The sequence below is a fragment of the Pseudonaja textilis genome, chromosome 3, assembly GCF_049901715.1.
Source record: "Pseudonaja textilis isolate UNSWEBS1 chromosome 3, rPseTex1.2, whole genome shotgun sequence".
Lineage (NCBI taxonomy): Eukaryota > Metazoa > Chordata > Lepidosauria > Squamata > Elapidae > Pseudonaja > Pseudonaja textilis.
Window position 1 is genome coordinate 106,210,593 of NC_141992.1, and position 27,878 is coordinate 106,238,470.

Here is a 27,878-nt window from a genome sequence, read left to right on the forward strand (position 1 = left end):
CAATTGGAAATCCCAGGAAAAGGCACACACAAGACAATCATGCTGATAACCAGCAACACAGGGCTTCATGAAGATTTAAAAAGCCTGCCACCCTCCTTATGGGGCTGGGATACATCAGAAGTGGGACTACTTAAAGGAGCCATGGAGAGAGCAAACAAAGAGTTGAAGACCCTACTGGGCAAACTCTGTCAGGAGACACACCTCTCCTGGCCACAAGTGCTCCCAATTGCCCTCTTTTATTTCAGAACCAGACCAAGACAAGATATAGGTATTTCCCCCTTTGAGATCCTTTTTGGTCACCCCCACCCCACCCTACTAGGATCCTCATTCTCAGCCTAGATCCTCATTCCCTTTGCTTAGATAGGGGGGATAGGGTTCTCTCTTCTTATCTTACAGCCCTGCAAAAGAGACTACAGACCCTCTGGACCCAGAGTGCGCTGACACAGACCTTACCCCTGGAAGAAGCCCTGCATCCATATGAGCCAGGAGATTGGGTGTGGATCAAGTTCTTCACCAGAACCTCCCCTCTACAACCCAGGTGGAAAGGACCCTACCAAGTTTTACTGACTACACACACCGCCATAAAGGTTTGCAGAATGAGACTTTTGGCTACATTGGACACATGCAAAGCCAGCAGTCATAGACCATAGCTAAACTCCACCAAAATCAATCCCACCCATCAAACTCAAGAAAGATCGGGACACAGATCAGTGGACGCTTGCAGCATTCTTCAACACTGTTGAACCACACCACTGTGAGGAACCAAGTGCAAAGGTTGCATTACACAAAACTGGACTCTCAGGTGCTGAGTTATAAACTATTTTTTTTTTAATTTTTGTCTCACCTTCTCCATTTTTTTCCCTTTTTTAAACCTTCTTTCATCGTTTTTTTTTTTTTACAAAAAGGATTTTAACCATACCTTACTCATAATTTTTTTTGATACTTGACCTTTTACATTTTTTTTTTACATTGCTATTAAAAAAAAAAAAAGAGGAGGGGGGAGGAAGGGAAGAAAAGGAATCAAGCAACGGGGAACATGAAATGCAATATATTCTATGTATTATTATTATTTTCTGTAATAATTGTAACATTTGTAACACAAGAAACTGCGTTCCTGGAACCAAAGCTTATCCCAGAGAAAGGAAAACATATGGGAATGTTTAGCAAGAGAAATACTCAACACCACTAATTTCTGCTTAGCAGGAGGGAAATCATAATGTCACTGGATGCAGCACACCTAGGGTCACAGAATGCACCAGTCTTAGCAACAGAGAACTAAAATGCAACTATATAGAGACCATATCATTTTCGTATAGTTACCTGAAGCTCCCACCAGGATAGTTTTTCCTTTGTGGCTTAAAAGCCTACTCATAGTGTTGTGTCTATAGGACTGGTGGGAGTCCCCAACCAGGTCCGTCGTTCAAGCGGGAGCGCCGACCGCTCCCATTGGCTGAGCCGTCTGACAGCCGGCTATAAAAGGGAGCTGTCAGACGGCATTAGCTGTTGCCGCCAGCTGATCTGCCGAGTTAGCCAGGCAGACGCGGCAACCCTTTATTCAACTGAATAAAGCCCTTAAACGTTCGCTCTGGCTTCAGTCTCGTGTCTCCGCCGCTCTACAACACTGGCGACGAGGGCGGGATACCAATAAGAGGCTACCAGACGTTCGTTACGAAGAGCTGGTCACTACAAAAAGAGCAAAGTCACGGGCACTGAAGCCGCCGCCGCCGGCGCTCACCAAGAGCGCGAAGTTTAAAAGCCTCCTCAAGCCAAGGAGACAGACGCCGCCTGACAGGCGCAGCTGCAAAACGCTCTTTTAAGAGCGCGGTTTTTCGAAGTCACAGCCGCTGAGGTGACAAGCCTGCCGCCTCAAGATGAATACCAACCCGACATTCCCACCCTTCAAGCCAGCCGAGGAAACGTGGGAGTCATACAGAAACCGATTCATCTACTTCCTTGATGCTATTGGTCTAACAGACGCTGCTGAGCTCAGGAAAAAAGCCTTCTTCCTTAGTTACTGTGGGGCTGCGGTTTTTGACACTGCTACAGCACTAGTTGCCCCTCGCTCTGTCAGGAATCTCCCTTGGGAAGAACTCCAAGAGATTCTTACCAATCACTACTCACTAAGCCCTCCCAGATAGCTAGAAGACATGCCTTCAGAACTAGGAAGCAGGCTGAGGGGGAGTCAATTAGTGAGTATATGGCAGCTCTGAGATCAGCTGCCTTACAGTGTGGATTCAGAGACTATCTAGAAGACATGCTTTTAGATCAGATTGTCTGTGGAGTTAGGGACCTCAGGCTTCAAAGACGCTTACTAGCCAAAAAGGACTTAACCCTAGCTTTAGCTATAGAGGAAGCTCAAGCTGCTGAGCTCTCTGCCCAATCAGCAGCAGAAATACAAGGGGCTCCTATCAGACCCAGCAGCTCCACTATTCACTCTGAAGAAGTTTCCCTTGAAGAAGATCCCATAGGCACTACAGACATAAACCGCCTCAGGCAACTAAAACCTTCACAAGAAGGAGCAGGGCAAAGAAACAACTTCACCCCCAAACAGCCTCCCTTTTGCCCAGGCTGTGGAGGTTCCCACACTAGAGCATCCTGCAGGTTCAGGAATGCAATTTGTTTAAACTGTCAAAAAAAGGCCACCTAGCTAGGGTCTGCCTAGCAGGGCGAACCTTCCCTCAGAAACCTCAACCTACTGCTAATTTTCAAAGACAAGTGGAGGACTGTTATACTTGCTACCACGCAGACCACATTTCCAGAACCCCTAATAAAATAAGTATTTTTGTTTTTCTAGAAGGTAAGCCTTGCAGGATGGAGGTGGACACAGGATCTGCACTTTCAATCATCTCCTGGGAGACCCTGAAGAAGATCCACCCAAGGCTGTCAAAAAAGAAGCTACAGAAGTGCCACCTGTCCCTGCGAGACTACCAGGGCAAGAACATTCCTGTCCTCGGGAAAGGCAAGTTTTTAGTTCAGTTCCAAGGTTTTAAAGGCCATTTGCCTTTGGTGGTTGTTAATGGTGCCCTCCCAAGTGTGCTGGGACTAGATTGGTTCCCATACCTCGGCCTTAGCATAACTGGGATCCATGCTGTCTCAACCTCAGACGTAGACACCCTATTCAAAGACTATCCTGATGTTTTTAGCAGCGAGTTGGGCTGTTATTCTGGCACCCCCATCTCCTTCACTGTAGACCCCCAGGCAATTCCCCTTCGCCTCAAGCCACGCAGAGTACCCTTTGCCATCTGCCCAAAGCTAGATCTGGAATTAGATAAGCTACTAAAGCAAGGGGTCTTAGAGCCAACTGATTTTGCAAAATGGGAGACCCCCATAGTCACCCCACTCAAGAAAGATGGCAGCGTGAGAATCTGCGCTGACTACAAGACCACCCTCAATCGTTATCTGCAGGTCAGCACATACCCTGTCCCTGTGATCCAACACTTATTACACTCTTTCGAACCCGGCACCATCTTTGCAAAATTAGACATGTCCCAGGCATACCAGCAGTTCCCTGTTGATGATCAGACAGCTGAGCTTCAAACCATAGTCACTCATAGGGGGGGCGTTTAAATGCAAACGCCTCCAATTTGGTGTTAGTGTAGCCCCAGGTATTTTCCAGTCCCTCATGGAAAGGATTCTCCAAGGTCTCCCAGGGGTTGTCCCTTACTTCGATGACATTTTAGTTTCAGCCCTTAACAGGACTCAGCTCATACAAAGGGTCAGAGCAGTCCTAGACAGGTTTAGGCAGCATGGCCTCAAACTCAAACGTGAGAAGTGCACCATCGCCACTAAGCAAGTGGACTTTCTGGGGTATAGGATTGATGCCTCTGGCATTCACCCAATCGAATCCAAGGTCAGGGCTATCCACGAGGCACCCACACCAACCAACAAGACGGAGCTCCAAGCCTTCCTGGGGCTATTGAACTTTTACGCTTCATTTCTTCCTCATAAAGCATCCATTGCAGAGCCCTTACACAGACTGTTAGACAAAGAATCCCCCTGGCATTGGGGACCAAGGGAAGCCCAAGCTTTCAAGTCAGTCAAATCCTTACTTACATCTGATGCAGTTTTAATCCAATTTAATCAACAACTTCCCCTGATCCTGGCTGCTGATGCATCCCCTTTTGGTATTGGGGCAGTCCTAAGCCACAGGCTCCCAAATGGTTCTGAGGCACCAATTGCCTTCTTCTCTAGGACTTTCTCTGCTGCAGAAAGAAACTACAGCCAAATAGATAAGGAGGCCTTGGCTGCAGTAGCTGCAGTAAAAAGTTTCACGAATTCCTATTTGGGCACCATTTTGAACTCATAACTGACCATAAACCACTTCTGGGGCTTTTGTCAGGGGACAAACAAACCCCACAGGTACTATCACCTAGGATGACCAGGTGGACCTTGTTCCTAGCCGCTTACTCCTTTAAATTGGTGCATTGCCCTGGAAAAAACTTAAGTCATGCTGATGCCCTTAGTCGCTGCCCCCTACCTGTTCCAGTCGAAGACCCAGCACCTATCCATTCCATTTTTGAAATAAATGAACTTAAACTGCCTGTTACAGCTGAAGACATTGCAACGCACTCAAAAAAAAGACAGGGTAATTGCCCAGGTTCTGGACTGGGTGGGAAGGGGGTGGCCGGAAACACAATACACTCCTGACTTCACTCCTTACAAGATACGCAAGCAAGAATTGTCAAACCTACAGGGTTGTCTGTTGTGGGGGACAAGGGTGGTCATCCCAGCCACTCTCCGTGTTCCCATTCTAAAGGTCCTTCACGAGGGCCATCCGGGCATCGTAAGGATGAAGGCCCTGGCCCGCAGCTACGTTTGGTGGCCAGGCATGGATGCCCAAATCTCCACCTGGGTAAGCTCGTGCCAACCTTGCCAAGCAACCAGACCCGCCCCACCAGCAGCTACTCCTACCAGGTGGGAAAGTGCTGGGGGACCTTGGTCTCGCCTGCACATCGACCTGGCTGGGCCAGTACATGGAAGGACCTTCTTGGTTGTAGTAGACTCATATTCCAAATGGATAGACTTGGCCCTACTACCTTCAACAACCACTCAAGCAATTGTTAAGGCCCTGACTCGTTTGTTTGTTACCCATGGGCTCCCTGACACGCTGGTGTCTGACAATGGCCCCCAGTTCACATCTTGTGAGTTTAGCATGTTCATTGCCAACTTGGGTATCAGACACATCCTCACAGCCCCTTTTCACCCAGCTAGCAACGGGATGGCGGAGAGGGCAGTCAGGTCAGTAAAGGAGGCACTTGCTAGGTTTGGCCAGGAAAACTGGCACTCCAAACTGTCACGATACCTTCTTAGCCAACACACGACCCCATGCACCACCACAAATAAATCTCCTGCAGAACTTTTAATGGGGAGACGCCTTAGGACCACCCTGGACAGGCTGCACCCCCATTACTGCCCGGATACCCCTATTGGATCTGACAGCTTGGTCAGGGATTTCGCCCTGCATGACCTGGTCTATGCCAGGAATTATGCAGGGGACCCTCTGTGGGTACCTGGGCAGGTTGTGTCAATTGCAGGGCCAAGATCTTACAAAGTCCTCCTGGAAGATGGACGCCTGTGGCGCAGACATGTGAACCAGCTAAGGAGGCGATGGAGAGGCGCAGCTGATGGGTTCCTTAACCAACCAAGCGACCCGATCTACCCAGCCCAGCCATCCAGCACCGAAGGCTCCCTGCAGGACCCGACCTACCACGCCGACGACGAGACCCCCCAGCAAGGCCCAGCCTACCCAGCCGAGAGTTCCCTGCAGGGCCCGACTCGCCTCGCCGACAACGAAAGCTCCCTGCAGGCCCCGGTCTACCGCCCCGACCAAACGACGCGCCAAAGACAGACCGAGCAGGAAGGCTTACCAGACCCGCAGATGGACCACGCCGACCGAGCACGCTCGCCAACGACCTCTGAAACGCTCCTGGGGACTGAGGACTTTGTTCCAGCCAGCAACCTGCCTGAGCTTCGACGGTCCAGCCGCCATTGCAGGCAACCAACATACTTGCGGGACTACGCATGCTCCTGGCCGGGGGAAAGGAGTGTTGTGTCTATAGGACTGGTGGGAGTCCCCAACCAGGTCCGTCGTTCAAGCGGGAGCGCCAACCGCTCCCATTGGCTGAGCCGTCTGACAGCCGGCTATAAAAGGGAGCTGTCAGACGGCATTAGCTGTTGCCGCCAGCTGATCTGCCGAGTTAGCCAGGCAGATGCGGCAACCCTTTATTCAACTGAATAAAGCCCTTAAACGTTCGCTCTGGCTTCAGTCTCGTGTCTCCGCCGCTCTACAACACATACCTTCCTGCAAATGCCACAAATGGCCCCTGCACCTTGGGAAGGTTAACCATGCTTATGCCATCCTTACAGAGATGACACAGGAGAGCCTTCCAAACCCTAGACTCAGACTGTGATTCCAAAGTCTCCCCTCCCACAAAAACCGAATACATCTCATTGGCAATATCCTTGGTAGGGGTACCTGGATTGGCAGTGCGAAATTCTAAAAATTTGAATAGACTAGCATGTACCCTGGCAAAAAAGCTTGAATTTGACCTCCCATGCCCTGGATGCCCTTAACAGAGAACTGAGGGAGGTCAGAGAAGCCACCTTGGAGAATTGGGCAGCAATAGGCTTCCTTCTCTTGAAACATAACTATGGCTGCGGAAAATTCCAAGGGATGTGTTGCCTCAATCTGGACAAAACCTCAGAACTCGTAGGGAGGGACATCCACCACCTGAAAGAGCTATCTCAGAATATTGGTCAGGAGCAATCATTCCTGGACTTTTCATGGCTCTTCTCATGGATGCCAGATTTCCATTGGCTCAAAATCCTTATAACAACCACAGTCACCATTTGTGTCTTTGGAGCCCTCATGTGTTGCCCCTGTCGATGCATACCACCCTGCCTTAGCTGCCTAAAGGCCTGTATTCCCTCTCAGAAGAGTAAATTAAAGGGGAGACAGGCAGCTATGATAATGATCCAGATTGATCACAAATAACAAGTATACCCAGACATTCAATCAGAGACCACCCTTTAAAAAAAAATAATGAAGGATTGTGGAAAGGGAACTTCATGAGGACAGTGGTGACACCCAAGCAGGAAAAGCCCAAAGGGAACATCAGGCCAGGCATAAAACAAACTTGCATAGGAAAAGAGATTTAATAAAAGGTATTGAAAGAAGCCCCCTAGACAAAAGCCAAGTAATTAAGAAAGCTAGGGAAACAAGAAAAAGAAATCCCTTACAAACAAAAGGTCATGCCAAATCAGCAAAACAAATAGACAAAAGACACGAGCAGACAGGAGATTGCCACCAAACAAATATAAGAAAACATTAGGATGAAACTGATAATCCAATCAAACCACCCCGCAGAGTTTACCCTCTGGCGGAAATGAAGACAACCCCTGACAGGATTTAAAACATTAAGAAATACAAACACAAGCACTCACACACAAAAGGAGAAAAGGTATAAAAATTAGGAGTTTATTATACAAAGATGGCTAGCCCCAGGAAGCAGACTTCTTGCTATCTCTTGCCTTCCTGAAGAATAAACCAGCTTCTAAGCAGTTGTCTGTGTCCTTGTACTGGAGCACTCCCAGCAGGAAAACCGAATCCTTAGAAGAAAGGCATTTTCCAGCCTTTCAACATTATATTAGGCCTGACTTGTTAGTTTGACAGCAGTCTCTTGGTCTCCAACTCAAAAGTGCTTCAGTTTACTTCACATTACTGCCTTGTAACTATTTTCCATGTGGATACTGCAGCTTTTGATTTTAGCAGCTGACCCTTGCCTTATCTGTGTAGCATAAATAAGAACAGCCGATACCTGTTCATACAGTATAACCCTTCTAGGCCCAGGTCTTCCCACCATGCTATTTGGGAGCACTGACTAAAAGGAGAAGCTGCTTCTCAGCGTGCACCCTTCTTTTTGATGGCGGGCATTACCACTAAACTACCACAGAGGCAGCAGATAGCAACCAACCTAAGAACTCGAAGCAAAGCAGAGTTCACTTTCCCAGCCGCCGGAAGCTGCCTTTCTGTATGCTTGAAAGGATACAGCAGGAAGATATCCCATTGCTCTATTTTTGATCTTTCGTCAATAAAGGGAGGCGATAGGGGGAACTAATAGCCCCACCCAGTGGCGACTCTATCTACGTACCTTCTCTTCCCTTGACTGGAGAGCGCAGCCAATGGACATGCGACTAAGGCGTGTTCTAGCCGGCGTGGGTGGATGAGAGAAGAAGCATGTTAGTGGGGGGCTGACAGGCATAGAAAAAGATCGCGGTTAGATTTTCATTATCCATCATGGCATCCAAGTGCCCCAAGTGCGACAAGACTGTCTACTTCGGTGAGTCTTTTTCTCCTTCTTTGTATTATTGTATTTCTCGGGCGTGTATCTCCCTCTCTCGTGTTTTCTAAATCCTGCAATTTAGAGATTTGAGCATTCTACCCCAGCTATTAGTGATGTTTGGCTCTCTTTTTCAATGACACATTACAGTTCTCTGCCCTGGCTGAGAAACTGCCTTCTGGAGCGCCCAGACTACGTTGGGAGGGTTAGAAGTGGGGGTCAGCCTTCTTTCCAGGGAGCGATATGTAACTCAGTTTCTTTCCACCCTCAAAAGTGCATCTCTAAAATAAATGTTATTGATTATATGGAAAAAATATGATTTGTTCATTGTGGGAACCCAAAGATCAGCCAGTGTAGGTGGTAACTCAATTCCCTTTGTTATCTATCATCACTCCTCTCATCACTTTGAGATATTTTCCAGCTGATGACTGAGATGCCCTTAAAACAAAAACAGGTCTTCCTATGGAAGTGCATTATGATTTTCCTAAACCCTTGTGGATTAAGGTTAAAGGTTTTTTATTTGCAGAGGATGCAGGTTTAGAAAACTTCATTTTTTTCTTAAAAATCGAACAATTCCTCTGTTTCTCCAGCTGCTTCTTCCAAGAAGTTAGGAGTGGTTCAAATTCCCCTCTTCAGCCATTTCCATTTATTATATATTAACCCCACCCAAGGCTATTGCTGCATTTCTATGGTGTCCCTGTCAGCTTCAGTCATGGTAAAAAATAGAACTTCGATTTTCATAACCAATAGAATCCCAGAAGTTACAGACAAACAGAAATATCATCAAAATGCTCTACTTGGAAATTTCTTTAAAATGTATGGCTGGTAGACAGAGAGGTCCAGAAATTCTTCTGCCCCACACATACTCTTCTCCCTCCCTCCCTCCCTCCCCACCCTCTCTCTATATATTTAAAAATTCTCTTCCTTTCCATATTTATTCCAGGGCCTGTTATCTACTTTCCAAGAAGGAAAACTTTTATCTAAATAAGTTCTGTGTCATAATCAAAATACATTACTATTTTTCTCACTTAGACTAGTGCTGCTGTTGGGTTAGTAGCATATCTGATCAGTTACTGTTCTTGTTTAAGATAAAGCATATTAAATGGGAAGCTGCTCTACTAGAAGGACCAGCTCAACAATTATCTATTCTACTGGAACAGAGCTTTGTTTTCATATATGACCTTAAATATTTCAGGGGGCATTGGTTGGAAGGAAATGATCAACTTAAGCATGAAAACAGTTTGGTCTAGGAGTTAAGGCACTTGGCTAGAATACAAGAGACCATGAGTTTAAACCCCGTCTTGGCCATGAAACTCAGCTTGTTTGGGTAACCTCGGACTAGTCACTGTCTCAGCCCAACTCACCTCACAGGGTTGTTGTAGGGAAAATAGGAGGAGGAAGATGTGTTGGATATGTTTGCTGCCTTGAGTTGTTTGTAAAAATAACAGAGGCAGGAAACAAATTCTGTTCAGGTACAGGTAAGACAATAGTTGGTCATCTTGTTTCACCTTTACAAAAGCATCTGTAACTGGTCTGTTCCCATTCTTTTTGTTGGAAACAGCTTCTGTGTGAAGATGAGAAACATACAATGTTTAAGATGTTTAAGATTGAGAGTAGATGGGTTTTAAAAAAACAACAGTTTTATTAATTTTAACAAACAAAAACACATAAAACATAAAAACATCATCCTTCATGAGTTTACAGACAGTGTGTCGGTTGGTTTACCACTTTTTTTTGTGCATCCATTTCATAGTCTCCATTGTAGTTATATTACATAATAGCTCATATTATCAATCAACAATTATATAGCCTAATATTATTAAACAATCATTTGACTATAATTTTGTTAGTTCATACTTTAACGAGATAACTATAGTTTACTTAATTTATTTTATAGCAAAGCATAAAGTCATACCAAGTCTATCTTAATAGAATTTTATAAAGATAGTATCAAAAAAAAAATGTATTCATTGTTTCCTAAAGAGTAGGTGGGTTTTTATACATTCCTGGGGCTTTGTGATTGACATGCTGTTCCTTTGTAAGAATATGTCCTTCAATATTTTAATGGCTGTTGCCAAATTCCTATGGGGTCATGTAGGGGTCATGGCTGACTCTACAGGCAAAAGGGATAATGCAAATCCTAGGTGTTTGTCTGAGATAATCTTGTCAGTTTGGACTCCTTGCCTATTGCTTATTTAGGATTTCTGGCTGCTCTTTGCTTATGAATAAATTGACCCAGTTTTTCTGAATTAATACAAATTCTGCATCCCTAAAATCTAGCCTCTTCAAGAGATTATAACAGAACGACAGAGCTGGAAGGGACCTTGGAGGTCTTCAAGTCCAACCCCCTGCTTAGGCTGGAAACCCTATACCATTTCAGATAAATGGTTATCCATTTATCTCTTCTTAAAAACCTTCAGTGTTGAAGCATTTACAACTTCTGGAGGCAAATTGTTCCACTGATTAATTGTTCGGTCAGGAAATTTATCCTTAGTTCTAGGTTGCTTCTCTCCTTGATTATAGTTTCCATCAGAGGTAGTATTAAGCAGATTCTGACCAGTTCTGGAGAATCGGTAGCGGAAATTTTGAGTAGTTCGGAGAAGGGGCAAATACCACCTCTGACTAGAGATGTTACTGTATCCTACCCCTGCCATGCCTACCAAGCCATGCCCACAGAACTGGTAGTAAAAATATATTGAATCCCACCACTGGTTTCCATCCATTGCTTCTTGTCCTGTCATCAGGTGCTTTGGAGAATAGGTTGACTCCCTCATCTTTGTGGCAGCACCTGAGTATTGGAATATTGCTATCATGTTACCCCGAGTCCTTCTTTCATTAAACTAGACATACCCAGTTCCTGCAACCATTCTTCATATGTTTTAGCCTCCAATCCCCTAAAATCTGTGTTGCTCTTCTCTGCACTCTTTCTAGAGTCTCAACATCTTTTTTATATTGTGGTGACCAAAACTGATTTCCAAATTTGGCCTTGCCAAGGCATTTTAAAGTGGTGTTAAAACTTCACATGATCTTGATTCTATCCCTCTGTTTATGCAGCCTAGAACTGTGTTGGCTTTTTGGCAGCTGCTGCTCACTGCTGGCTCATATTTACTGTAAATGATTGTCTACTAGGACACCAAGATCCCTCTAATAGTTGCTACTATTGAGCAAGGTACCACATATACTGTACCTATGCATTTTGTTTTTCTTGCCTAAGTATAGGACCTTACTTTTTTCACCATTGAATTTCATTTTGTTAGATAGCGCCCAATGTTCAAGTCTGTCAAGACCCTTCTGTATCTTAAGCCTATCTTCTGGAGTGTTGGCTATTCCTGCTAGCTTGGTGTCGTCTGCAAATTTGATGAGTTCCCCATCTATCCCCTTGTCCAAGTCATTGATCAAGATGTTGAAGAGTACTGTGCCTAAAACAGAGCCTTGGGGTACCCCACTGCATACATCCCTCCATATAGATGCAGTTCTATTGAGGATTATACGTTGAGTACGGTTGATCAGCCAGTTACAAATCCATCTGGTGTTGATGCTGTCTTTCTTATCAAGTAGTGGGTTATGGTCTACTTTATCAAATGTCTTACTGAAGTCCAAGTAAATTATAGCACTCCTCTGGTCCACTAATTTTGTTACTTGTCAAAGAATGCAGTAAGATTTGTCTGTTCGCTTTTGGTTATTACTTTGTTTGTGCTGTGAATTTATGTTTTACCGACAAAGAAATAAAGGGAGATTAGTATAGATCTATTTCAAGCTATTTAGCTCTCATCAGCTAGCCATACCCTTCTGGGATTCTGGGTAACCCGGACTACTTACATATTAGGTAGATGATTAACCCCTAAGCCACGGGTCCTCCTCAACTTGTTGGCTGTACCAGGGGAAGAATTAAGTGGGTTTTTTTTAAAATCAGGGCAACCTGGTCTACCCAACTATGGGACAGAGCTTACTGTTCCGCTTTTACCTTTCAGCCCCAATCCAAGAGCCTTCACAGGCAGTTGCTTTCATGACAAACTATATCAGCTCTTTCCAATCCTCTGGCAGTTTCCCAGTACTCCAGGATTTTTGAAAGATATAGTTCGGTGGTTCTGGGATCACGTCGGCCAGTTTCTTCAGAATCATGGGGTGTAATCCATCTGGTTCTGGTGATTTGAACTTGTCTAGGGTGGACAGGTGCTCACCATTTTCTTCCCTATTTTAACTTGTGCTCTTAATCTATTTTTTGCAGTGCTGTTTTTGATAGGTTGGACTGTTTTCCTCCCCTTTGTGTAAAGAGGAATGCAAAAAACAAGGAGTTCTGCTTTCTCCCTGTTGCTTGTCACTTCTTGCCACTTTTTCCACCCAAAGGACCAATCATTTCTTTGACTTTTTTCTTGTTTTTAACATGTTGAAAAAAGCTTTTTTGTTATTTTTTTACTTTTGTCACAAGCCCTAGTTCATTATGAGCCTTAGCTTTCTCACTTCATCTTTGCAGGTTTGGGCTATTTGCTGATATTCGACCTTAGTTATGTGCCCCTCTTTCCACTTTTTATACTTGTCCTTTTGTCTTTCAATTTATCAGAGAGTTCTTTATGCAGCTATGCTGGTTTCTTTTGAGAACAATTATTTTTCTTCTTCATTGGTATTGTGTTAAGAGTTGGCTTTTATAATCTCACTTTTCAAAATTTCCCAAGCTTTTTGAGCTGCTTTCCCCTTGAGGATTCTCATCCATGGAATCCTTCCCAAATTCTCTCTATTGAAATTAGCTCTTTTAAATTCTAAGACTCTAGTTTGACTGTTCTATTGCTTGTGCTTGCATATTGTTGAATTCCAATATTGCATTATCACTTCCCCCCCAAAGGTTCCTGTAGCTTCAACACCTTCTATCATTTCATCTCTGTTAGTGAGAATTAAGTCCAATATGGCTGATCCTTTGTTCCCTTCTCTACTTTTTGGGAAACAAAGTTGTCTTCAAGCTTTTGCTTGAGGCTGTTTTCCTATGGCAGGAAAACTGGGCTGCTATTGGGGCTGCCTTTGTTAAGATTTTTTCTCCTCTTTTAGTGGAAATATTCTATCCTGCATCTTTTTAATATTAAGAATAAAGAATATTTTAATTGGGGGGGGGATCCAAATATGAGTAGAACTGTGATGTTGCATATGTGAATAAAAATGAATAGAAGATATGAAGAAAGAGTAACTAAAACTGGGATTGTATTAGACTGGCCATCTAAATGTTCCTTAGTAATTAGATATTTCTAATGAATAACAATCTTGATTAGTTTATACTCTATGTTATTAGTTGTTATGATAGAAAAATTCAATTTAAAATGAGTTTTAAAAATGGAACGAAGGGCTAGTGTACACAATAATCCTAATCGCATTTACTGAAAAATCTATCCCATTGCTCTTCAAGAAGAAAACATCAAGATGAAAACATGCAATTGGCTATTTAAATAGATTCTCTAATGTCTTCATATTTCAAACATTTATCTAACATTCATAGTTGCAAAATGTTTGCTAAACACTGGTCTAAGCTTTCATGGATTCTTTGTTGATATTCTTTAGCTAGGGATGGGATTGAGTAAGCAGCCAAGTATTTATTTTAAACTGCTAATCTTTTTCCTGCTTCTATCAAAGGAACATTGCTATCTTTTGTTCAACAACAGATGCATTGGTCCAGAATGTGGTTTGGTTGGTGCTGCATAATAACCTGGCCTGATTCTTTTCTTTACTCTGACAGTCTTTGTTCTAGGCATTATTGGCTGATTGTGGAGAATCTAGGAAAACAATCTCTGTTCACCAATTTATTTTTTAATAGAATTGGTAGAAATTGCTTTCTTACATTAAGCTAAACATCAATTATATTTTGATCATCTGTTATACACAATTCCTTTTTCCTTCCTGGAATTGGTTGAGTTTGATAAATGTGACAACACAATACTCAGTTTTCCAAACCCTTCCTGTAACTGAATTGTATACAACCCAATGTGCTTGTTTCATTTTCACCATTTTCAAATAGCCATATTAAGGAAGATAGTTTTTTAAAAAAATTATATACAGGAGTGGTTAAGTTTATTATGAAATATTTCTACATATTTCCGTACTGGGAATACTCTTGAACATAAAATAAGTATATTCATAGCATTTTTCTCTGTTGAGACCTTTTGGAATCATTCCTGTAGAAAAAAATTATCTACGGAAAATATAAAAATCAAAACTGAAATTCTGCATGAATAATAGGAGACATCTTTCAGCAGTTATTGGTCTGGTTCAAATATAACAACATTGTATAAAGACTGTTTGTCCATATGCAGAAGAAGAACACACTTTGGACTGAGGTTAGTAACTGTGGTTACACATATGAGGCCAATTTACATTCCATCATTTATTGGATTTTGATTATTACATTGAAAACAAATAAAATCAAATGGATTTTTATAGATAAATTTCATCTTATTTTAAATGTTTTTATTTACATTAAGAGTTTCTGGGATGTGTATGACTCAGCATAAAGGCACAACCCCCCGGAATCAGGCAATTTGGAGATGTGTGTCCCACTCCTCAACAGAGCTTCATCTCCATTTTGTAGCTTTCATATCAAGAGGAATGCAAAGAAAACCAACCATGTGTTGCAACATTTAAATTTTTTTATATTAAATTCATTTTTAAAAAGTTATTTGGTATATAGATTCTGCTAAGCAGTACAATTGAATGTTTCTTAAGATACTCTTTCAAAATCATAAGGGTACTCTTTTGGTTAAAAAAATTTCTTGAACAGAGTACCGTAGAAACAAGTCTGATGACAACTGTTACACTTTCTCTATTGCCATCTTCATTGAAAACCCTGAGAACTAAATAAAAAATGTAAGAGAGAAGTCAATATGTAACAAATGTGTGTGAGAGACTGATTTATGCATCTCTGAAATGTCATAAGAAATGTGTAGGCTTTTTCTAAATTGTTCTTCCAAAAGCAAGCTTGATAAAATCTTTTGAACAGATAGCGATTTTTACCTACTTCTTGTTCACATATAGTGAAGAAGCTGGATACAGTTGAGAAGCTGGATCTTTGTAGCTATGCATCTCTCTCATAAGTCTCAGCTTTTAAAGGCTTCTGCCCTGTGCTATATAGCTAGCTAACTGCAGAGAGTACCTGGATCCCACAAGCATCCATTCCCAAGCTAGGGGACAAACGGTTTATTTGTGCTGACCTGGCTTTCACTAATTGATGTAAGTTCTAAAATAGATGTTTAAATTTGAACTTTTGCCAAATGTAATACACCTATGTTATATTCTTCCCTCCCCCCCTCTGGTTAATGAACATTTTAGTGCAGTGCTCTTTGGAAACATTATCAATACTGTATCGATTATCATATGTTGACAGCTGAGACAGTGTTATCTGGATGTTCTGTGAAATGAACAGATGAAGTACATTAAAGGTATGATATAAAAACAGCTTTAAATAGGATCTTTCCACACTTGTATCTAACTGTGACAGAAGCATGCAGTGATTGGCAACAACTTTTTCCATGATACACAAAAAGTGTATTGATGTTTTTGAACTTTAGTGCTGAAGAAACGCTTACAGATAGTCCTGGATTTATAACCATTTGCTTAGTGTTCATTCAAAGATATGATAGTACTGAAAAAATGGACATGATCTATGCCATAGGTTACAGTTTTTGTAGTGCCTTTGCAGTCATGTGATCAAAATTCAGGCGCTTGGCAGCCTGCCTGCACTTAGGACTACAGGAGATCCAACTCCCCCAACCCACATCATCACCGCCAGCACCAGCACTACCACTCCATATCTGCCTTTTGAGCACTCTGTACCTTGCCTTGCTGAGCTGCAAACACTCTCAGAATTGCAAAGCTCTGGGGTTGCTTGTCCACCACAGTGACCCCAGTGACCCCCAACCCTATCCCAGGCACAATCCCATACATTTGTTACATATTGACTTATCTCTTATATATTTTATTTAGTTCTCAGTGTTTTCAATGAAAATGGTAATAGAGAAGTTTAATAGCTCAGCTCTCTCTGAGCTGGGCTGGGATTGGATCCAGGGACAAACAAAACCTTAAAGCATCCCCTGAGCAACAGCAGTACAATACAGCTCTTTGCAGAAAACTGTTGCATGAGTCTGCCAAAATGCCTCTTTGCATCACTGCCACCTTCTTTATCTCTCAGTCCAAGGAAACAGAATTCCATGTAGGGAGGCTGCATTTACTCTGTTAGCAAGATCCAGTCACATGCTTGTTGCTTGTGAAGAACACTCTTCAAAGTCTTTCTTCCAAATTGGAGAGTTAGATGTGGGAGGCAGGGTGGAGAAAGCATGGAGTTCAGACTCCTATTCAGTTTGCCTTGTTCTTTATCACACACACCCTCCTTTGGTGGTAGATGTTTTAAGGTTTTTTTTAAAAAAAAAGCAAAAGCATCCATTGCCTGCACACTTAGACTAACAGCTGGGGCAGTGAGGTGGGGACACTGCTGTGCTTATCTTGGAAAAACCCAATAGATGAATGAGGGTTAGGAAGAGAGATAAGGAGGTGCAGGGGGTGGTGTGGCAAAGTCAGACCCCAGTTTGCCTCAGTTCTGGTGGACTCCTTCCTTACAATTCCCAGGCAGTTCCAATTTATGGGTCCAGCTGAGATATCTTTTAGGTGCACCATGGTTCTCCTCCAGGCTGCATCGAGAGCCCAGGATGGGTTGACTCCTTCCTATGATGTCATTTAGCTGAGTCTGTACTAAAATATAAAAGCCAGCCCCCGGGAGAGACCCCAGCTTTTGATTCAGCTCCTTTCAGTCAGTAGCTGTGTCTCTGAAAGTGTTCTGTTCGATAGCAATCACCAGCGAGCTTCAGTACTTTTTTTTCCTCGCTTCAAGCAGCTTCCAGGGATCTGGGCAGCTGCTCTTCCAGGAGAGCAGGGCTCTCTCTCCTGCAACTTTGGGAGCAGTGTTGCCAGAGCACTGTTCAGACAAGTTGGGCAGAGTCTGTAGACCTCCCCCACGCCTGCAGTTTGAGCACTTGTAAAAAGTGATCAGCAAACCGATAACAGCATCAGCCAGCTGGTCGTGCGGCCGGAGGCTGCCCTTTCCTTTGCTGACTTCGCTCGGGGCTCTTTATAGCCTAAGGAGAGATTCTTCGATCTCAGAGCCTGTTTCCCCCTAGTCAGCGGCTATCTTGGATTGAAGCCTTCCACCATGAGGTGAGCGGCCATTTTGTAAGCCCGGGAGCCAATTTATACCCTAAGGCGCTTAATACAAAAAAATTCCAAACAGTTTCTTTCCATCGCAAGAGCCTTTATTCTACAAATGGAGCAAGATAAGGCTCAGGCAGGGCTTTCCCCCCCCAGTGGAACAATCTCTTAAGCCCAATAAGAGAAAAAGACGTAGGCAACGTACCCAATCATTCCAGAAGGAGGTGGCTGCTAAAATCAGAGCTAAGGCTCTAGCCTCTAAGAAGGCAACTCAGGCTGAATTGAGGGCAGAGAAGCTCAGACATGCGTTCCTGGAGAGGCAGTTCAACAGAACTATTCAACAGAAGGGAGTGCAACTACAGCATGTTTCAGGTGATACCTGTAGGCCCCAGCCAAGCCCTCCCAGGGGAGGAGAAGTTATCTATGAGCCTTTCCATCCTCCATCCTGGTCTCCTGAGGCTCTTGCAGTACAATCAGATCCTCAGGATCTAAGCAGATCTGGGCCTTATTTCCAACAGGCTTCTGTGCCCTATGCTCCTCCCCCTCCCTCCAGGCCTCGAACCTCTCCTCAATCTAGGCCTGAAGCCACCTTCACTCCCACAGCAGTGGGCCTTCGGCTTTCTGCCTCTACCTTTGAGCATAGACCAAGGGATATCCAAGATGTTGTCTCATTGGCCATTAGGCAGCGATTGGCTGAAGGCTTCAAGCAAATTCTTCAGCCTTTGGAAAGGGTTCAGGCCCTTCTCCCTTCTCAATCTATAAGTTCCTTGCCTGATCACCCTGATTTACACAGGCCCCAGGACCCCAGGGTCCATTCTTCTCTACCAGAATGGGAGGAGGTTGATGAGGAAGGAAGGGGTTCACCATCTGAACACAGTTACTCCTCTCATTCAGAGCGTGAAGAGGGTGAGATTTTTGACCAAAATATTTCAGAGGAAGAGGATTCTCACCCAGAGCAGACATCCTCTGCATTGGTCTTCAAACCTCTCTTCAGGCCATTACTCAGCAAGGCCTTGGTCACTACCAAGCTGTCACCAGAGCCACAAGGAAATCCCTCTAGCCAAGGAGACTCGCTCTTCTCCAAGCCTGTGGTACATGCAGAGGTTTTGCCTTCTGACATGGTCAAGGAACAGCGTGCTTCTCTTATGAGCTGTGAAGAGCATCCAGTAGAGGGAGGTGCTTCAGTCTCTGCATTCGTAGGCTGAGCTTGAATTGAGGAATGCTCCTCCTCCTCCACGTGACTCCTCCATAGCGTTCCCCAGTTTTTGCTCAGCATCGTGCGGACAGGCTGTTTCTTTGCTAGCTCCTGGCCGAAGCAGAATTTTTGATTCGATCACACAGAGTTCCTAGCAGGTTTGATTATTCCATTCTCTTTAGCCACTGTGCATTGCTTGATTGGGCACTCTGTCCACCTAGGAGAAGCGCAGTTGCGCCCCCAGGGAGGAGAAGGAGAGGGTCAGCAGTGATTTTTCACACCTCCCTCAACCAATAAATAAATAAATAAACCCTGCCTTTTTTTCTTGTGTTCTGTTCTGTTTCGTTTCATTTCTAGCAGCTTGTATTGCTCTGTTCCTAGTCGTACCGTTCATTTCCCCCCACCATCGAACGCCGTTTTCTTATCAGAGGGACTAATTTTCCCTTCCCTGGCCACCTCTGTGGGCAGAGCTTCAGCCTCGTTCCTACCAGGTGGGTAAAACGCCGCTGAGAGGTGCGACGTGCTGACGGGCGCCATTTTGGAGTCCCCTCGTGGCTGCGCGCCATTTTGTTCTTTCTTATCGTGCTGTGAGTGGAAGTTTATTAAAAGTAACAGGTTCCCGCCTGGCTTTTCTGAGCGATTAATCCTCATCTTACCAAATTGCATTAGTGAGCAATTTAAAGCTAGTTGGCTCTACCCCACAGCTCAACCAGTGGTGCAGCAGCTGCACCCAGGCCTTGTGTCAGCCTGTGCAGAGAGGCTGCTGAAGGCCCCAACTTTAATTTACAACCGGGCCTAGGCGTTTTGAAATTTGGCTGATTGGTTTGATTTCTTTCTGCCTTACTTTCTAATTGGCAACTGAGCATACAATCTACTCTATCCCAGGAGCAGGGATATAATTGCACCAGCCTTCCTAGCCATCACAGGCACAAATATTTATATCATATATTTTGACAGTATAATATTTTAAATCACAAAAAATACTATCACTGAGGTACGACTCATTGGTGTGTGTGTGTGTGTGTGTGTGTGTGTATACATATGTATGTATACACACACACACACACACACACACACACACATTTATAGTTATATATACATATATATATTTAAAAAAATAACAATAAAAGGGGGACATAAAATATTGATCAGGGCAACTGTTCTTGCCTCAGATCGGACCCTGGGCGTGCCAACCGCCTTATATTGATTTCTAACCTATTACTGCAATATTTATAAATAATTAAAATGGCAGATGGTAATACCTCTAGAGGATCTTCATTGAAGGCAAAAGCCAAGACCCATCATTTGCACAAGCAGGCTAAAGAGACCTCCAAAGCTGCCCAGAGGGACGCCTTAAGGCGCCACAAGGCCCTGCAAAAGGAAATTGACAAACGAGCTAAGGAAGCACTCAAGGTGCCTCACGTTCTTCCTTCCTCCAGTCCCTCTACCTCTGCTCACCCACCCCTCCTCTAGATGTTTCCCTCTCATCTAGGTGCAGCTTGCCCTCAACAACAACTGACTCAGGTTCCCGGAACACCGGCTAGAAGGGCTCCAGAAGCCACCTTCACTCCAACATCAGCTGGCCTCCGTCAAGAGGAGTCTCTCATTGAGGAGGTTCCAGAAAGAATAAGATCCTGGACGGAGTTGGCTATTCGCCAAGGGATCGCAGCCGGCATCCAACAAGCTATCAGGCCCAGTCAGTATCCGGTGGTTTCTGACCAGGAGTCTCACTCAATAAGGTCCCTGCCCAGATCGGACCAACATCAAGCTCAGGTACCCTTGCAAAGGGAGACCCCCCCTTCAAGGGTGGGAGGAGGAGGAAGAAGGGGGGGAGGAGGAGGAATTTGATCAGTTCATGGAACCAGACAAGCTCGAGTTGGGGTCTACGCACTACAGCGAGCCCCTATCAGAGGCAGACCCCCTAGAGGGTGAAATGTCCAAGGATGAGGGGCTCATCCCTGACCAGCCCGCCTTCGTGGGCCTATTCAAGCCACACCTTTTTAGATCCCTATTATTCAAGGCCAAAAACATTTCAGGCCTAAGTAAGCAATCTCCAACAGACCTTCCCACTCCTTCAGTGGAGGAGCCAGAGGATCCCATTTTTAACCAGCCTGTCGTAGAGGCCGAGGTTATCCCAGCTCCACCCATCTTCGCCGACCTGGTGCAAAAGCAACTGGCATCCGTAGTGGTGCCCCCAGCCCCCTCCAGCCACGACAAAAAATACTTTAATTTGGACCCGGAATTTTCAAAATTATTAAGCACCCCTGAGGTAGACGCGCCCATAGTGTGCCTGGCATCCTCAACTCCAACTGATGCGCTGGAGGCCCTAAAGCCAGAAGAAAAGCGGGCCGAGCTGGCCCTGCGCAGGGCTCATCAGTCGGATGCATGGGCCATCAGATCGGCTACGGCCGCATCCTTTTTCACAAGGTCATCCATTCAATGGCTCCGTCAGCTCAGGGAACACGTCCCCACATCCAACACCAGGGCGCACCAGGACATCGCAAAGCTCACTGCCGCAGCCGAGTTTTCTGCTGATGCCACATACCATGTGGTTAAATTTTCAGCAGGGGCAATCACGTCTCACGTCACAGCCCGACGTCTACTCTGGCTGAGACACTGGCAAGCAGACTTTAAGAACAAAGCCAAGCTGGCTTCCTCCCCCATAGTAGGAGACAAATTGTTTGGCCCTTCCCTGGACCCCTTACTGATGGAGACCCGCAGTAAGAAAAAAATTCTTCCTTCCCCTACACGAAGGTCAGACTTCAGAACTTCGCAGCCCTTTCGGAGGGGTTCCTTTCGGCCCTCCTATCAGGTCCCCTTCTCTCCCAGGTATCAGAGGCCTCCATCGTTCAGGTCAGGTCAACCCCAGGATAGAGCCGATTCCGGAGACAGGATCCGGAGGGGCAGTCAATATAAAAGGCCGTTTTGGGGAGCCAGAAGTAGGCCCTTCCGACGTCTGAGGTAGGTCAAGAGACAATCTCTCCATTGGCGGACGTCTTAAGTTGTTCGCGAATCAATGGGATTCTTCTACCTCTGACTCTTGGGTCAGGGACACCATTAGATTTGGGCTTGCCCTTGATTTTCAAACCACTCCCCCAAATTTCTTTATGTCATCCCTGCTTTCCAGGGACCCGGTCAAGTGTAATCTAATGGATTCCGCTATCCAGCATCTCTTAAACATAAAAGCCATTCAACCAGTTCCGCCCGAGCAACGAGGGCGAGGCTTTTACTCTCACCTTTTTGTTCTGCCAAAACACTCGGGGGGGGGGGTGGAGAGCGATCTTAGATCTAAAACGACTCAACCGCTTCCTAACATACCGCAAATTCAAAATGCATACCCTGCAATCGATACTGATGGGCATCAGGCAAGGGGATGTGCTCACGTCCATTGACCTGACGGAAGCGTACTTACATATTGCCATTCGGCCTTCCCATTACAAATTCTTAAGGTTCTGCTACAATAATCACCACTTTGAATACGTGGCCCTTCACTTTGGACTGGCCTCCGCCCCCTGGACCTTTACCAAGGTCCTCGCAGCGCTAGCTGCCCATCTCCGGAACATTCCCATTCGTCTCCAATGTTACCTGGACGACATTTGAATCCTGTCCCCCTCTATCCATCAAGCAGCTAGAGACACTCAGGCCACTTTAATATCTCTCCAAGAACATGGTTTTCTCATAAATTGGAAGAAGAGCTAATTATCCCCATCTACTAGAATAACTCACTTAGGGGCTGTCATCGATACGGTGGAAGGTAAGGTCTACCTGTCTGCAGATAGACTACTTAGCATTCAGAAATTGGTTAGGGAGATCAGGCGCCGTAGGAGGGTAGCCTTACTGGATTGGTCAAAATTATTGGGAAAGATGATATCGTGCATTTCTATTGTTCCCTGGGCCCGTCTTCACACCAGATCCTTCCAGTGGTTCCTGCTCCCGTACCAGAGAGCCGGCAGAAGCAATTCCAAACTCATGGTCAGGGTACCTCTCAAGGTCCTCACGTCCCTTCTCTGGTGGGCCAAACCGGGCATCAACAAAGGCTGCTTCTTCAAGGAGCCTCAAAGGCTGACTATCACCACAGATGCCAATCTATATGGATGGGGCACCCACGTCCAGTCACTCTCATCTCAGGGCAGATGGTCTGCAATAGAACAGGCATGCAGCATCAACTGGCTGGAGCTTCGCGCCGTGCACCTGGCCCTACGCAGCTTCCTCCCCCAGGTACGCGGGCAGCACATTCTCATTTTAACAGACAACGTGACAGCAAAAGCCCACATCAACAAACAGGGGGGCACACAATCAATACAATTAATGAGGGAAGCCGAGCGCTTGTGCCGCTGGGCGGAGAACAATCTTCTGTCCATCAAGGCAGAGCACATATTGGGCCTATCAAACACTCAAGCAGACTGGTTAAGCAAGGCCACCATAGACCAGTCAGAGTGGCACCTCCACCCATCCCTATTCAGAGAGGCAGCAAGGATATTCGGTCAACCGGTGGTAGACCTATTTGCCTCCCCCCTCAATGCCCAGCTCCCGAGATTCTTCTCAAGGTACCTATCCCAGGGAGCAGAGAATTACAACGCACTCCGCTGCCCATGGCCCACGGGACTCCTGTATGCATCCCCCCCTTGCTCTGGTGCCCAGGGTTATTCAGAAGCTGCTCTACGAGAAGGCGGAATTGCTCCTAGTGGCACCTCACTGGCCCAGATGGCCGTGGTTTGCGGACCTACGTACTCTCTCGGTGCCCCCCCCGGGAGGATTCCACCAGACAGGATCTCTCTATCTCAGGGGCCCCTCCTACACCCGGACCCCCAATGGTTTCAACTGACCATCTGGAGGTTGAGCGGAGCAGTTTGAGGAGCTCTCCAACAATGCTCTCCAACAAGGTTATTAACACCATCCTAGCTGCCAGACGACCCTCAACCATTCGAATTTACAATGTCACATGGGCCATTTTCTGTAGATGGTGTAGCAGGATTCAAATTAACCCCATTTCCCCCTCAATCGCACAGATCTTAGAATTCCTTCAGGAGGGACTTGACAAGGGGCTGTCTCCTAATATGCTGAGATGACAGGTGGCTGTTCTGACATCAGTCCTTTCCTGTGAGGGTTTCAGTTCCCTCTCTCATCACACACATATTCGGGCTTTCCTTAGAGGGGCCAACAACTTACGCCCTCCAGCAGTGCACCATTACCCCACCTGGGACCTTAACAAAGTCCTTCTCTTTCTCACCAAAGAGCCTTTTGAACCTTTGAGGGTGTCAACCCTCCAATTCTTAACATATAAGGTAGTTTTCCTTGTAGCCATTACATCTGCTCGGCGCATATCGGAAATTGCAGCCTTGTCTGTCAGACAAGACCTCTGTGTTTTTCATGCCGATCGGGTGATCCTCCGTCCCGATCCCACATTTTTGCCCAAGGTCAATTCAGCCTTCCATAGAGCCCAAGAGCTCATCCTTCTGAATTTTTGTCCAAACCCATTGCAGGAAAGGGAAAGGCAATGGCACACACTGGATGTAAGGCGCGCCTTGCGAATCTATATCAAGCGCACTGAGTCCTTCAGAAAATTGGAGGCCTTATTTCTTTCCTTTCAGCCCAAAATGCAGGGTCACAGGGTGTCACCGTCAACCATAGGCCGCTGGATCAGGGCGGCCATAGCTAAGTCCTACCAGTCTCAGGCCCTGCAGGTGCCCAGAGGCATAACTGTGCACTCCACTAGGAGTGCGACAACTTCGGCAGCCTGGGCTATCCAGGCACCAATAATCAAAATCTGCCGGAAGGCGACTTGGGCTTCCCCATCTCTTTTCATCAGGCACTATAAAATTGATGTTTTTGCATCCGCGGAAGCCTTATTTGGCAGACGGCTTCTGCAACGGGTTTTTAGGGACCCCGAGGAGATTCCGAACCAGACGGAGTCCCTCCCATAGGACAGGCCAAGCTTTGGTATGTCTCACTACTGGATGCCCTGAGCAGCTCATAGGAGAAAGGGCGTTGGTGCTTACCTGATACGCCCGTTCTCTTTGAGCTGCGAAGAGCATCCAGCCCCACCCTTTTCTTCCATCTGGAGGGACCTCGTTTCGGCCAAGGAACCTTTTTAGGTAGTAGGAATGAGAGCACCTTTTTTCCTCTTGTCTTCGCAAAACTGGGGAGCGCTATGGAGGAGTCACGTGGAGGAGCAGGAGCGTTCCTCAGTTCAAGCTCAGCCTACGAATGCAGAGACTGAAGCACCTCCCACTACTGGATGCTCTTCGCAGCTCAAAGAGAATGGGCATATCAGGTAAGCACCAACGCCCTTTCCCCTTCGGCAGGTCCTCGCCCATCTTCTCTGGATAAACATTTCTACAACGTCAGCGCAGCCTTGGACAATGCCCTGGCAGTGCATTCTGTTGACATTCCGGTTCTGGCCTCATTCTCATCTTCTGGCACTCCCATGGAGCCAGAAGATATCCTGAAACTGGATGATAAACATTCCGAACAGACCCTCAAGCGCAATCACCAGGCTGCTGCATGGGCTGTTTGGGCTTCAACAGTAGCATCCTTTTTCACGAGGGCATCCATATGGTGGCTGCACCAACTCCAGAATAGATTGCCTGCTTCTGACCTTCGGTCTCAGCAAGACCTTAAGATTATCGAAGCGGCGGAATTCACTGCAGATGCCACTCTCAATTCCACCAAATTTGCATTCAGAGCCATGGCATTTTCAGTAGCAGCAAGAAGACTGTTATGGCTCTGAAATTGGCAGGTGGAATCATGCCGAAAATGGAAGCTGGCTTCAGTTCCATTTGCAGGCGGTAAGCTTTTTGGCGATGCTCTGGAACCTTATCTCATCGAAACCAGAGATAAACGTAAAATTCTCTCTTCTTCTGGGAAGAAAGCCGACTATCGCCCAGCTCCTTATCACCCTCCTACTTTTCGAGCGGAGACCTCATCCCACTTCCCCCGCTCTCAGGCCATACTCTCAACACCAAGACCAACGTGCGGAAGCATCTGGCAGGCAACAGCCTTCTACTGGTAAACGGCCCTTTCGGGGGGAGGGGGTTGTTCCTTCCATTGCTTTAAGTAATCCCTCATTCTCCCCATCCATCAGAGGTCGCCTAGCCTTCTTTGCCTCCAAATGGGAGGAGTCAATGACGGATGCCTGGGTGCTCAGCACTATTAGGTCAGGGTTACAATTGGACTTCCTAACGCCATCCCCAGAAAATTTTTTGATCTGTCCTGTCTCTCAGGACATTTCAAGGCAAGCCCTCATGAGTCAGGCCATTCAACACCACCTTGAAGTCAGAGCTATTCAACTTGTTCCCCCCTCTCAATGGGGACGTGGGCTTTACTCTCACCTTTTCATCATTCCCAAAGCCCCGGGGGGGTGGGAGCCATCCTCGATCTAAAATTTCTCAACCAATTTGTAAAATACAGGCGATTTAAAATGCAGACTCTGCATTCTATTTTAGAGAGCGTTCAGGTGGGCGATCTCTCTTCCATTGATCTCATGGAGGCTTACCTCCACATCCCCATTTGGCTTCATCATCGCCAATTTCTCCGTTTCTGTTATCAGAATACCCATTACCAGTATCGAGCACTTCCCTTCGGCCTCTCATCGGCTCCAAGGGTCTTCACGAAGGTTCTGGCAGCATTGATGGCATCTCTGCATTCTGTTCCAGTGAGGATCCAATGCTACTTGGATGACATTTTGATTCTGTCCTCCTCCTTCCATGTGGCCCATTAGGATCTGTAAATTACCCTGTTATATCTCCAGAGCCACGGATTTTCCATCAACACCAAAAAGAGCCAGCTCTCTCCCACAACCAAATTGCAACACTTGGGAGCAGTCATCGATATCATGTCATGCCAGGTTTTCCTGTCCCCAGCTTGTGGAAAGAGGCTTGCAGAGATCATCAGCCAGATCCAGCAATATCAAACTGTCCCCCTGTCGCTGCAGTCCAAACTTCTGGGGAAGATGGTTTCCTGTATTGGCATCGTCCCGTGGGCTCGGTTCCACTCCCGTCCACTCCAATGGTTCCTGCTTCCCTACCAATGAGCAGGAACCAGCCACTCATCCATCAAGGTCCCGCTCCTGCTACAAATCAGGAGATCTTTCAATTGGTGGCGTTCCCCATCAATCTGGAAGGGATTCCTGTTCAGGGTCCCAGACAGGCTAGTGATAACCACCGATGCCAGCCTCCTGGGTTGGGGTTCCCATATACAGGGCCAGATAGCTCAGGGCGTTTGGTCCAGGTCAGAGCAGACCCTTCCCATAAATTGGCTAGAGCTCAGAGCCATTTTTCTGGCTCTCAAGCATTTCAGGCACTCAGTGACCAGCTCTCATGTTCTAGTCCTTACAGACAACATGGCAGCAAAGGCTCATATCATCCAGCAAGGGGGGACGAGGTTCAGAGCCCTCATGGGAGAGGCTCTACGGTTGGGGATATGGGCAGAGAAACACCTGCTGTCGATCTTGGTGGACCACATCTCTGGGGTCGACAACACCCAGGCCTACTGGCTCAGCAGGAGCCTAGTTGACCAGGCAGAATGGTCCATTCCTCCGTCTCTATTCAGGGACCTTTCCCTTGGATTCGGAACACCAGAGGTGGATTTCTTCTCCACTCCTCAAAAAGCCCAGGTCACCAGATTCTTCACCAGGTTTCCTTGCCAGGGAGTGGAGGGGACCAATGCTCTTCGGTGCAGATGGCCCAAAGGTTTCCTCCCCGCTTCCCATCATTCTGGCAGTAATTCGGAAGATGTTGGAAGAATGAGTAGAGCTCCTCCTCCTGGCACCCTATTGGCCAAGGAGGACCTGGTTTGCAGACCTGATCAACCTATCGGTGGCTTCTCCTTGGAGGATCCCAGCCCATCTAATCTTCCTTCATCTCAGGGAGCTCTGCTCCACCCAGAGCCCCAGTGGCTCAAGTTGACTGTGTGGCACTTGAGCAGCAGCGGCTAGAGAAGGCTGATTTTCCAGAAAAGGTCACCCTCATTATCCTGGTGTCTCTCCAACCTTTTACAAGGCGCATCTATGATGCCACCTAGAAGGCCTCCTCCTTCAGGAAGTCGGAAGCCATGTTTGTTTCCTTTTTCCCTTCTCACTTGGGGCACAAGGCCTCTTCTACTATTAGCAGATGGGTCAGATCTTGCATTGAGCAGGCCTACAAAGCTGCGGCCCTTCTGGTTCCCCAAGG

At 46.1% G+C, this 27,878-nt stretch overlaps 2 protein-coding genes across 3 annotated transcripts in view; both read left to right on the top strand.

Annotated features, from left to right (window-relative positions):
* Positions 1–8,009: 8,009 nt before the first annotated feature.
* CRIP2 (cysteine rich protein 2) overlaps positions 8,010–27,878 on the top strand; it is a 161,750-nt gene continuing 141,881 nt past the window's right edge. For both annotated transcript variants that reach the window (XM_087932051.1, XM_026718744.2), the window contains exon 1: positions 8,010–8,339. In XM_087932051.1, the coding sequence (XP_087788177.1) occupies positions 8,297–8,339 (43 nt within the window). In that variant the 5' untranslated portion in view covers positions 8,010–8,296. The remainder of the gene's footprint in view (positions 8,340–27,878) is intronic.
* On the top strand, positions 20,564–27,729 carry LOC148126259 (uncharacterized). The gene is made up of 4 exons (XM_087928709.1): positions 20,564–21,669; positions 22,620–22,926; positions 23,350–23,435; positions 27,594–27,729. Exons 1-4 carry the CDS (start codon positions 20,564–20,566, stop codon positions 27,727–27,729), a joined length of 1,635 nt encoding a protein of 544 aa, XP_087784835.1.

Coding starts and splice junctions, on each gene's coding strand:
- LOC148126259 (XM_087928709.1), top strand. CDS start 20,564: ATGGAACCAGACAAGCTCGAGTTGGGGTCTACGCACTACAGCGAGCCC. Junction 22,927..23,349: donor TACGCAGCTTCCTCCCCCAG/GTACGCGGGCAG, acceptor TCTGGTGCCCAG/GGTTATTCAGAAGCTGCTCT. Junction 23,436..27,593: donor GCCGTGGTTTGCGGACCTAC/GTACTCTCTCGG, acceptor TGCTCCACCCAG/AGCCCCAGTGGCTCAAGTTG.